The sequence below is a fragment of the Sparus aurata genome, chromosome 18, assembly GCF_900880675.1.
Source record: "Sparus aurata chromosome 18, fSpaAur1.1, whole genome shotgun sequence".
Classification (NCBI taxonomy): Eukaryota; Metazoa; Chordata; class Actinopteri; order Spariformes; family Sparidae; genus Sparus; species Sparus aurata.
The window spans coordinates 28,022,470-28,035,458 of NC_044204.1; the positions used below are offsets into that span (position 1 = coordinate 28,022,470).

The following is a 12,989-nucleotide window of genomic DNA, read 5'->3' on the forward strand; positions in this document are numbered from 1 at the left end:
AACATTTTTACTGGATTTTTCATAGAAAATACTCTATCAATTATAGAACGAGGTTACAGCTTTCTCCTTGAATGTTTTCTGAGACTGAGTTTCTCAATGGAAAATCTTTTTTGTTCAGCTCAGTATGTCTTCAAAATCTTCAAAACATTAATCAAAACAACAAAACAAGAAAAAAAAGTAACTGCATGACTGCTGAAACTGACCTCAAGTCATGACATGGCATGTCATGAGTATCAGGAAAAAGCCAGAGGAGAATTTTTCTGAACTAAAACACCTAGAAAAGCTTTTCCTGTCATGTTGAATCTTCACTTTCATCACATTATACACACAGCAAAGGAGCGCAACTTAATAATTGAGTGCCATTTGCTTTGCTATAAATGGAAGGCAGTAAGTGACATTATTCTGGACACCTTGGAGTTTCTGCTGGGGGGTGAGTTTGAGCCAAAAAGGACAACTGATCTATTTCAAATTCCTTTTTGCAAAAGAAAAACTTTTCAGCTGAGCTGTGGCCACGGTATCTGAAGAATAAAACGTCCCTAGTGCATATTTGGACAGAAGAATTGCCTCATTCTATGTTGTTTTGTTTGTTTTATTCATAAGGCTGTTTAACCTTTAGTCATTTCTGGAATATCAGCTGTGCAGTTTGCTTTTTTCCAGCAACACTGTCTCACTCTCCCACACCTCAGCCCAGCAACCGGGATAAAATGTCAGCACTTAATGTTTTGACAAACCACAGATGTACCCACAGGTATATGACAGAGGCTATGTACCATATTGACACTTGTTCAAATTGAGTCATAGCAAGTTCACACGAAATATATATTAGCTGACTTTCATATTTGGAGGTGGAGGCGATGGTGGTGGAGGTAGAGGCAGTAAGGCTACCAAGCCGGTGTTTCATGATTTGTAAGTGTGACGGCACTGAATATTTAAATTTCCAGTTGTTTTTGGCAGGAAGCCAGGTCGTCTCCAGCTGTGTTTGGGGCAACAAAATTGGTATTTTAGTCAAACTTAACCCTAACCGAGTGGGTTTTGTGCCTTAACCTAACTAGAAGATAAGCACAGCATTGCTATAAAAGATAAACATAAAATAAACCAGAAGAAATTTAAAGTTTTAACGGAGAGCTAATTTGCTTTGTCAGTTTTTGCTCCTTTCCTTCAGTGTGTTGAAGCTTCAAGGTCTTGAAAGTTCAGGAAACACTGCTTCAGAAACACCTCGTCGGTAGTCCGTCCCTTTAATTCTGTCATTTTCTGACATCACACTACTAGAAGTTAAGCTGACTGGAAAGCTAAAAACACCACAGAGCCAATCAGAGGCACAGTGAGCGGTGCTGGCTCAGGTGTGTGTGAGCTGACCAATCAGAGGACACTGGGTAAATGTGATTAAAAATTACAGTATGAACCTTAAAATGAGCATAATATGTCTCCTGAAACATCTGTGGTTTTGCAGAAATGTACATTGCACACCGGGAAGCAGTCCAGTGAAACCACACCAAACCAGCCTCAATGCAAACACTCACACACACTTCATACTCACACTTTGCAGGGAGGCCGTAGCCACAGGTGATCTTGGCCTCTCCGGTCTCACAGCCGTGGAGGGAGGCACACTCCTTCTTCAGCATTGGTCCTGCGGTGCGGTGGATTGCTCCGTCCACTGAAGAGGAGAGGACAGGAGAGTCAGAGAGCTGGCTTACTTATGCGAATCCCCTATAATCCCACTCCTTACAGGGAGTCTAAATGTTGTTTGAAGTCTAGCAGACACATTTACAGGTGTCAGAGCTCAGTGTTGAAAGGACCTGGGTAATGTCGGCATTAGTGGTGAACGGTTAAATTTCCCTTCTACTGCGGGTTTCTAACTTTTCACCCAAATCCCTGCTCCTTTTTTCTTTTAATAAGTCAGAGCATCTGTCTCTCTGCACGTCAGTCTATTTAATGGATTTTAAGGCTACTGCCTTAGTTAATTGCTCGATTTAATGTCTTATTAAGGACTCAGCTGACTTTGACTTTTTGGTCAATTAGTCTTTATTAATTACATTTTCATAAATCTACATAATGTTCAGAAATGTGTATCTCTCTTTGATCCACACCACATCTAAAGACCGTGACTGTGTTCATTTCCAGGAGGGCAACGATGCAGAAAAAAGCAATTTTAAAGCCGTGCCAATTACAGACACACAGTCACAATCTTTGCTCTCCTTGCAGACAGACACCTTCACTGGAGTCAACACCGATACCACCCAGATCTCAACAGATTTATTGCAATGATTCTCTGGACTGAAAGAAAGCAGCATTTAACTCAAATGAAACAAATCAAGATAAAATAGGGACGACAGATTTCAAGGCAAAAACATAAAGTTCAAGAATTCTCCATCAAGGAAACATACTTTCACCCTATGTGAAGTAACCATAACTTTAAATTTTACTTTTTATTTTGATAATAGTGAAAGTGATTTGTGTCAAAAGACAGATGATGACAATCTTTGTTTAATTTGAATTCTATAAATTAACATTTTTGCACATCTGAAGAAGAATGAAGTGTGCCAAAACAGAATTCAAGTAAAAAGATTGTATAAAGGTTGTGAAAGAAATGTAAAACCCTCCTGATTACAATAAATGTAATGAAGACTATCAATGAAGTTTTTTTCTCCAGCATTTTGTGTCTTAACTGCATATGAAAGTTATAACAGGGAATAAATAGAGAGAAAGATCCCTGGCTCCAGGGACGTTGCAGTTCATGGTCTTTGCCTTAAACCCCTCGGCCACCAGGGCCCAGCTGAGGAAATTAAAGTATCTGCAACAAAATGTCCACTGACAACATACTTTATATGTTTACCCTGTAAAGAGTTTGTTGCAGAGTGCACATCCAAAATCAGAAGTCAAACCGGCGCTGCAAAACAGAGTCTACACACTAAATAATGCCACCATGGACATTTAGTATCTCCACATGTGATGTTTCGGGGCGAAGCACATCCTCATGGTTACAGCTTGGCTGTTCAATCAATCAATCCATCAATCAAACTTTATTTATTTAGTTCCTTTCAAACAAATCAAAATGCAATTCAAAGTGCTTTACAAGTGATTGACACAACATGGTAAAAAAACAGATTTAGAGACTAATGCACACCGATTGCAATAAAATGAATATTTAACCCTGCATGGTATATGAGTGGGAAAAGGCATTGTTCTTTGCACATATAGTAGATATAAAATAACATATATATACATATAGAGGTATCCACGCTCTGACCATAACACACAACCTCTGCCTCCCCTTCAACCCCCCCCCCCCCCTTTGATACCAATACCAATATTAGGGAGTACAGTTATTTTAATATTGATACATCGGCCAATATACAAGCAAGTTTTGGAGTGATCCCTTAAATGTTGTCAGCAAACAGTTGTGACAGAGACATTGACATCGATGCGATAGAGATTTCAGAATTATAAATCTCTGCAAGCATATTTCTCTGCATTATTTTCTGTACACCTAAAACATGTCATATCAGCTGCAACACACAGCACATGGACACTGACATTCCTGTGATAGGCCAATATCGCCCGATAATATCAGCCGACCGCTATCTATTAAATAATAATTTCACCTCAAATATTATTGTCAGACTTTCACCAGCCAGCATGCCAGTAAGTGGCATCCTTCAGCATTTGATGCCTCAAAACTCTAATGTGATCTCTAATGTAGGAGTCTGGTGTAAACAATTCATAATTAACCCAGAATAAAACACATCTGTCAGCAGTAGTTTTGTCACAGCACAGTGAGACTTGTCAGCGCTTGGTGAAAATAGTACTCACACACCCATCCATATGTCACAGCTCAGTGTGTTGTCCTGTGGCTCTTATCTCGGTCTGACTGTATACAGACCAGCTGTTGCAGCGGTGTGCTTTGCCAAACTGAGTAGCTCCAGGCAGGGGTCTGGTGTTATCTGAACGTTATTGTGTTAAGTTGGCATATCGCACGCGGTGCTGAGCTGTAGTGTGCCTTGTCACGCTGTGCCATGTTGAACTGGGCCGCACTGTGAGCTAAGCACAAGTGTAAGGGTGTGAAAGGGGAGCTCTGAAACGCTGGCTAACCTCCTCAGGGTGCACAGAAACAAGTTCAGATACCATGCTCACGCTGTGTGTGTGTGCGTGTTTGTGTGTAAGCGAAATCCTGCTGCTGTGTGTGTGTGTGTGTGTGTGTGTCTATCCTCGTCAAGGCATAAGTGCTACTGTGTGCCGGAGTATTTGTGTATATGTGGAGAGTCCTTGAGGTGACACATGCGCACACACACACACGCACACACACACACACACACACTAACTTTGAAGCAGCCCAACACTGAAATAGAGAACAAGTGTGATAAGGCTGAAAGATGGAAAAAAGAGGGAGGGAGGGAGGGAGGGGAATAAGGGAGAGAGCAGCAGATGTAAAAATAGTCTGGGGGGGAGATAAGAAAACAGGCACCAAAACAGAATATAGAAAAAAAGGAATAGAAATAGAAACAGAAATTGAACTGAAACCTAAACCGACCATACCTTTTGTTTTGTTCCTTGCTTCGTGTTTGACAGATGCATGAATGTGTGTACATGTGGGGTGTGTGTGTGTGTGTGTGTGTGTGTGTGTGTGTGTGTGTGTGTGTGTGTGTGATGGTAAAAACTGGCCTTTTCTCCCCAGTCTTTAAGAGTGGACTTCATAGCCTTGAGCTACAGCAGTGCTTTTTGACCTGACTAATGCTCTGCTCCCACACATACGCAACTCTACTGTAAAGCGTGGTTAAAGTTACAGGCGAGGAACACACACAATGAAGTCTGCACATACACACGCACACACACACACACATACACATGTGTGCACATACAGCTAAAAGCCATTTTTGAGTAACGTGTCCTTGTTTAGAAGCTTTTAACGCATTAGCTGACCTCAGCTGTACTTTCTGTAGCTGGCTTTATTTAACGTCAGTCATAACACAATACTTAATTGCAGTTAAGAAACGTAACAACACTTGACATGTGCGGTTCTGCAAAAACAGTGACGGGTACAATGGGTTTGCAAGAGTGCTTAATATTCTATATTCAACCAAACTTTGTGTCTGTGTTTGTTTGTGTGTGTGTGTGTGTGTGTGTGTGTGTGTGTGTGTGTGTGTGTGTGTGTGTGTGTGTCCAGGCTGGAGGATGTAAGGCTGCTCGGGCTGGGATGTAAATATCTCAACCATGACCAGGTTTCGGCCCTGGTTGTGCCTGATAGCACAGTATTCCTATGAAAAGAGATTGGCTGTATAGGCAGCCGGTGGAAGAATGCATCTGCTATTCTGAACACCTCCATGCCTGATCCTGGTCTGCTTTCAGCCATCTTTCTCTCTTTAAGAGACCGAATGAGTTTCTTTGAAGACTGCCCATTCAAAGAGAAAGTTACCCTCTCTCCCTGGACATATAGGAAAATGATGTGTTGTACTTTTTATTCAACTTTTTATTGGCTTGAATTTCGAAGTTACTGTCGTTCATTGGTATTCACTTGTTGTGCATGTTTATGTGAATGTCTTTGCAGAGGATAACATTAGGATGTGAGTCGTTATGATCATAGTAGCAGGAGAAAAATATGAATGTACGCTGTGGGAACAGTGTCCATTCCCCCCTCTATTACACGATCAATGCTGTCGCTTCACCACCACCAAGAAAAGATGCAACGCTATTATGCTGCTTTCTTTCCTGCTTGAAACCACAAAGGGAAGACAGAGTGTATATGCTTAAGAGATCAAAGTGTGCCTCAATTTCAATGTCTTTGGTCTGTGCCTTCCAATAAAGCTTAAAAATCAAAGTTGGAAAATAAGTCTGTGTTATGATGTGACAACCCCACTGCTGTAGCCTTGTGAGGTTAGGGGACACTTCATCATCATGGTGAGGATTAATCAACACGTAGATAAGCTGCAGGAACAATCATGGACATGCTAAAAGGTGCAATTTAAAAAAAAAAACTGATTGTTGAGCCTCATTTCCAACTCATCAAATACTGACACTTTGGGTCGGTAGGTCAGTCAGGCCGTCAACCCTAAGTGTATTTGACGACTTGGAAATGAGACTCGACAATCTTACAAATTGGACTTAAAAAAAAAAAAAAAAAATCAGTATTGAGTTTGGTTTGAAAACAAGATACAAACTTGTTGTTGTCTGCGGTGTTAAAGTCTGATGTTCAGAGAACATAATGTGATCATAGATGGCTCCACAGTCAACCCGTGAAACATTGCTCACTGGGCAGTAGAGATCTTCTCCAGCCAGCTGGTTTGTGAGTGTCACTTCCACCGACTGAGCTTCCAACACACATTAACAGGATACAATGACTTTTCCAAATGTTACTGAACCGAATGGGTCAAATTCTTGTGATAAAAAGCATTTCACCAATTATGCGATGCTTAGAAAATTGTATTAATCATTTCAATTTCAAATGAGTGTGCATGAGAAAAATACTTTTGGAGCCAGCGTACATCATGTGATGAATGCAGAAGTTACATTTCCCAGCTGTTCCTGCAAGGTTGTCCCTACATTACTTTCTTGCTCAATAAATACCATAAATGTACTTCAGGATGCTAGAGGGCTCTGTCACATAATCATATCACGTGTAATTCTGAGAGCACTTGCTGAAATGAATGTTCTTCTTGAAACGACTGTCTCAGATATTCATGGAGACATTATTGCAGTGATCTTTGTGTCTTTTCAGTTGGTGAACAACCGCTAAAAGCTGACAATTCATCCTGTCCTTTAAGCGGCAAATGACGTCATTTGTCTACACACACAGCCCCATTCACCTTCACATGAATCACGCTTTGCGCATTCAGCTGAAGCCACCTTTGTTTTTCTGATCTTTAAGTTAGACTGCTGCTTGTTAAATGGAGATGAGAGGAGAAGAGGCAGAATAAACCTCTCTGACCCTCTTCCTCTGGACCCTGCCTGAGCCAGCTGAGCAGGGTTAATAAATATCCTCCTACCTATTCATTCACCCTGACTTCCACCTCTCTAATATAGAGAGCTGTCCCTCTAACTACACTCACCAAAGAAAAGCGTGTTAGCTTTCTTTCAGACAGTGGTAACTTCTGACTCTGTGGGAGCTGGTGTAATAGCCCAGCATGAGCCCTGCACGCTACTGAGGAGATTCAGACACTGTTCTGTCACTTCAATGCAGTTAGAAATAAGATGGGAGAATTCATGCAGGGGAAACTGTAAATGAAAGATGTGTTTGAAGTAAGGCTGCACTGGCAGTGCTTCTTCAGCGCAGGCACACATACAGGTCTATTAGTCAAGGATGGCCTGTGACTGAAAGATGGAATGGAAATTACTTCTACAGAATAATACAAACTGAGTCCATCTGGTCGACCGGCAAAAAATGAACTAAAAACAATTTTTCTTCAAGACATATTTAAGTTTTTAAAAGTAATAAAAAAATGTTAGACATTAAGAATCGCTCCTGCGATGTCACACGTGTGATGGATGTTTGTCATTTGTGGACTGTGTCTCTAATGTGCCTGTGACTTATGGTTTCGGCCACACTCGCTGCATGGCTCTATTGAGCATCAGTCTTTTGGGTGGTCAGTCCACCGCAGACTGTAATAACTCAACAACTACAGGATGAATTGCCATGAAATTTTGCACAGGAACTCATGGTCCCCCAAAGAATTAATTGCTATGATCTCTGGGTACTCCCTGACTTTTCCTATAGCGCCACCAGCAGGCTGTCACTTGTGGTTTCAGTTGTACAATGCTCTTTGATTGATTGCGAGGAAATTTGGTGAACACATTCAGGATTAAATCAAATTAAGTCTTAAAGCAAACCTCTCACCAAAATGCAACCTAGGCTTTTTTCGGTGAATGTTTATGAGTCAAACCTTTGTGTAAAAGCATAATTATGACGAAAGAGGCACTTTTAAGATTTACTGTATTTTCGTTTTCGGGTCAAACTCATTTTCAGTTGACTTTTACGATAGCATCCATTTTTAAAACACTAAGAAGGCTCGACACAACATGAAACTTTGCTCGTAGTGTCACCAGGGTCTCTACACATGAACACGAGCACTGAGAACATTGTGTGCACAGAGTTTACTAAAAAGAACGTTTTTGAACAACTCGTTAGCAGATGCTTGTTCCGCTTCCAGTCGTCCTTCGATTTGCGAATGCGACGTAACTTGGAGGAGAGTTAAGGTGGCCCGCTACTGTCTTCCGTCTTCAATGCGACGTGATATCTCACGTGACTTTTTCCGACTTTTGATTTTAGTATTGTTTTTTATATGAGTCTCTTTTTTCAACTTCAAGGTCAATATTGTTTTTCGCTAACAACAAAACAACTGATTATCCGTGCATTTATATGGAATTAAGCTTTGGGAGCGTTCCACCTTAACTGTCCTCCATGTTGAGTCGCATTCGGAAACCGATACTTCTCAGATGGCAGGACGGCGGCTAGTGGAACAAGCAACCTCTAACATGAGTTATGAACTTAATGAATACTTAATGAAGAAAATACCTGCAAAACGAATGACATTCCTGTCAGGTGTACGTCGTGCAAGCACGTACTGTTTTTACAAAAGTCAATGAGGTGATGAGGTAAAACATTCAACATATTATCTTCGTGCTGTTTTCAGAGTCCACAACATTTTTCTGAAGCTCCATAGCAAAACTGTGTTGTGGCATTGTCCTGAACAACGGAAGAAGATGAGGACGAAACATAAAATGGCTCCATACAGCTCCTCCGGACTAATCCAAGTCTCCGGGACCTCTGAGATCCCGAATTGATTTGAAAAGACATTATTCACACACTTGACACGCAGTCAAGCTTATGCGTCCACTTCAGATGAGATGTGCGCTTTTAGCTTTAAGTAGCTACAGTGAAGATTCTGGCTTAAAAAAAGGGTGTAAATAAGATCTTTTTAAATCTATGTGGGATCTCGGAGGCTTCCGGAGACTTTTTTTCTCTGTTGTTAATTTTACCCATACACTTCAGTTGCTCCGTAGAATGCTGCAAAGGTGTTTTGCTGCAAAGCTCCAGAAATGTTTTATGGACTGCGGAACTTCACCTGACTTTCCAAGGGCAGGAGGAGGAGCAGATAATCACTGAATCTTCATTTTTGGGTGAACTTATCTTTTAAAAATCCGCCTATTATCATAGAAATGCTATGCCAAGGTACAGCCTCGAGGAACAGCTACTGCAGACTGTGACTGAGAGCACGTCCTCATTCACTCATTCAGTATTTAATGCAATAATTTAGCACTCACCACAAATAAAATGGGAGTGATTTCACACAAAACTTGAATCCTGACTTTATAAAAAAAGTTTAATGTGTCTAATATGCCTTCGCTGCAAATCAACGTCTCTTTGGGGATAATGCATTCAAACCCATATTAGCTCAATATACAGGACAGTGCATCATTATTGATGTATCCCTCATTTAGGCAGCGGAGACAGGGGAAGCCCTAACCAAATTAGCATCACTGCAGTGTCAAAGGATACTTGTTGTTCATTCTCCGCTGACTCCGTCGCATGCAAATGGGGTACCTGAACTTCTCAACAATCAGCCATAATTGGCTACACCTAATGCCACCAACACACATCAACAGATGAATTAGTCATGAATTTAATTTATATTAGTAGTCACTAAAAGAGAAATCTTTTAGGAAGTGTCAACCTCATTTCCATATTAAAAAAAAAACGGCATTAATTATTTAGCCTTCATTACCATACAAAATATCACATCACCATTTTGGTCTTCCTGGGATTGAGAGATGGGAGGAAGATATTTCAAAAAAAACCATAAACAATGGAGGGACAGAGGGAGACGAGACGGGGGACTGAAGAGCGCAGTTGGACAAAGAGAAATGGGTTTGGAAGGAGATCAAGTGTAAAAAAAGAGGTGTGTAGGTGAAGAGAGAGAGGGGAGCTAAAAACAAAAGAGGAGGGGATGAATGCTAATCTGGGGCTCAGAGAAGAGAATGGATGGACGGATGCACGAAGGGGGGTAGAAATGACTGTTTTGGCGTCTTTAGACCAGCACACAGCCAGCTACGAACAGGCGGCTGACCAGTTTAGGTATTATCATGTCTCCCTCACCGGCTCTGTATTGACTGACTCTGGGGGAGGGAGGGAGGGAGGGAGGAAGGGAGGGAGGGAGGGAGAGAGGGAGCCAGAGAGGTGGGGGGACTGGGAAGTGATAATTGGCGATATGCTTACCTGGCGAGGAGCCTGCAACCCCCAGCAGGGCACACAAACAAACACAGGCGCACACACACACACACACACACACACACACACACACACACCTGCCTGCAATGTTATATTTCAGGACAAGCCTTACCTCCTGCGAACCTCTTCCACCCACACTCACAAACACACACACAAACACACACACACACACACACACACACATACGCAGGTAGATTGACATTAGAGTAAAACCAATCCTGAGGTCTCTCCTATGGAATACTAATACGGCTGCCCTTGCCAGCTGACCTCTTATAGGCCAAACAGGCTGTCCGTCAAACTAATGGGGCGGAACGCAGGCATATTGCTTTCCCACAATCCCTCAGCAGAGCCAGGACACTCATTTACTTCAGTCAGCTTGTTGCCAAGGCAACATTTAGGATGGGTCTGGCTGTGGATGCACGCAAACACATGCACACCTCTGCACACACAGTTGTATATATGCACACAAACTTAAACATGCAGGAAAACAAGCGCAGAGCAACCTCTTAAATGTGACTATTAACTTATCCACACACAACTCACAAACAAGACCGCGGCTAACGGCGGAGAAACAGGTGAATTTATGTATGCGGCTGAGACACTGACAGCACTGTCTGTACGTAGAGGGTACACTAAGTGCTCTTTGCCTCTCATCTCATCTCATCTCCGCGCCCCAACACCAATCTGCCGCTCGCCCCCTTTATTCACAATTCATGCTCTCTTGTTCACTTGTTCTGAGAGGCAGGCAGACAAGGCTGTCCTCCGCCTGCATTTTTCTCCTCATCCAGACAGGGAGAGAGGGAGGCTGCAGACACGCAGGGACCCGCAGACTTCCAGAGCAGGCTATCAAACCCCATCCTCACGCTGGAGGATTGATTATAGATGTCAGCGCGCACACAAAAGCAGTGTGGCTTTTTTTTTTTTTTCTTAAAGCTCTGCGAGAATCTCCAGTGTGAGAGGATTTTGTGCTGTTTTCCCCACCAAATTAAAGATTGCAAGTGAATGAAATTTTAATTGGGACGGTGCTCGTTTTTGTCGTGTGCTCCGTCTGGATGCCTTGAAACATCTAAACCAATCATAGACAGGCAGCGTCTTCGTGGCTGGTCTACATCCTGTGTACTCCGTCCCCACAGACCACGAACAGACTCTCTGATACCAGCTGCCTGTGTTTGTAACTGTGTGTCTCGGTTTGATAAGTTGTCATTATTGGAGTACAGCACATCACAGCAGGTGAGGGGTTGCTGAGAGCATGACGTCAGATGTGCTGCTGCGATGGTGCTGAGAGGGTTCTGATGGAAAAGCAGAAGAAGTAGATTGAAGACGTTGGGAGGTATGGGATCATGGGAGTTGTCGTCTTTACTGTTAAACAACCATCGTTGCTGATGAAAATCTGTCCGACATGACTCATGCAGAAATGTTCAATGTTTAATTATGGATTAATCTGAGTTCAAACATTGTTGGAAACATTGGCTATACGCTCAGGCTGCAAATCGGGGCTGCAGTAGCTACAGAGATACCACATGGGTAGAAAGGACTGTGATTGTCAGCATGAGCTTTAGAGAGACTGTTAATAGTGAAGACAATACGTTGATAAAAAGACTCATTTTCAGTGACACCCAGTGAACAACCACTGCAAACTGCCTACAGTCTGTGACGATGGCTCTCTACTGCATTGAATGACAGGATGTAAACAGACACGTCAATGAAGAAATCTAGTGAAAAGTGAAACAAAAATGACATGGATTTAACTCCAGTTATATACGCACTAGGGCTGGGTATCACCAGGTACCTCGCGATACGATACTATCACGATATTTTGCCCACGATAACGATAATATCACGATACAGCTATTCTGCGATAATCGATATATTGCAAGAAATTTCACCCATGATACATCACGATATCTGTGTCACTGAAGAAATTCAGAATTTATTGACTGCACTGAATCCATTTCACAGGAATTACAAAACATTGTCAATCAATTTCACATGAATGACAGCCATGTAAACAAAGAGTATATTGCAAAGTGCCTCTTCTTAACACACACACTGACTACAACTACCATTAAATATCTATATGTGTGGGTTTCAGAGCTACTTAAACCATTTTTAAAATGTTATTTGGTTGTATACCTATGTTTGAATAAAGATAAAGCTGTCCTCCTTTTTTTTTTTTTTTTTTTACATTTTTAAATATCGATATTTGGCACCAGTGTATCGATAACGTACCTCAAGACGAAATATCGCAATATATCGTAGTATCGATATTTTGGCACACCCCTAATACGCACATTAAGGCACGTCGTTGTCTGCATCTCAATGTTAATTAAAAAAATGTGAACAGAGCTATTTGGGGGAATATCGTCTGAGAACGACACACCTGTCAAACCTCACATATACATACATCACAATTCAATTCTCTCGTTAATTCAGTTTAACTGTGTGTCGACTGGTTTGTGGCACGTCTGATTGAAAATCAGGTCTGAGGTCCACGCACAGCACGGTTTGAGACACAGATCAAGCTTAACTACTGTTACAACACAGAACATCTTTAGATTTACAGATATCAGCTAAAAGAAAACATTCTGTTTCAAGACCTTGAAACTGTGACTGTCAGCACGGGCTCCTTGTGTTTCACAACCGAAATCATTATTTTGTTTTTTGTTGCTTGGTTCTCGGTTCATTTGGGTTAAAACAAATTAAGTTAAGCGGCGTTCTCTCAGTGATTATCCCCAATCTCTTTTTAATGTGTATACAAACAGTTTTTTTAGAG

At 41.7% G+C, this 12,989-nt stretch overlaps 1 protein-coding gene across 2 annotated transcripts in view; it reads right to left on the reverse strand.

Annotated features, from left to right (window-relative positions):
• macrod1 (mono-ADP ribosylhydrolase 1) overlaps positions 1-12,989 on the reverse strand; it is a 136,986-nt gene that overhangs the window by 46,271 nt on the left and 77,726 nt on the right. For both annotated transcript variants that reach the window (XM_030395996.1, XM_030395995.1), the window contains exon 5: positions 1,538-1,654. In XM_030395996.1, the coding sequence (XP_030251856.1) occupies positions 1,538-1,654 (117 nt within the window). The remainder of the gene's footprint in view (positions 1-1,537; positions 1,655-12,989) is intronic.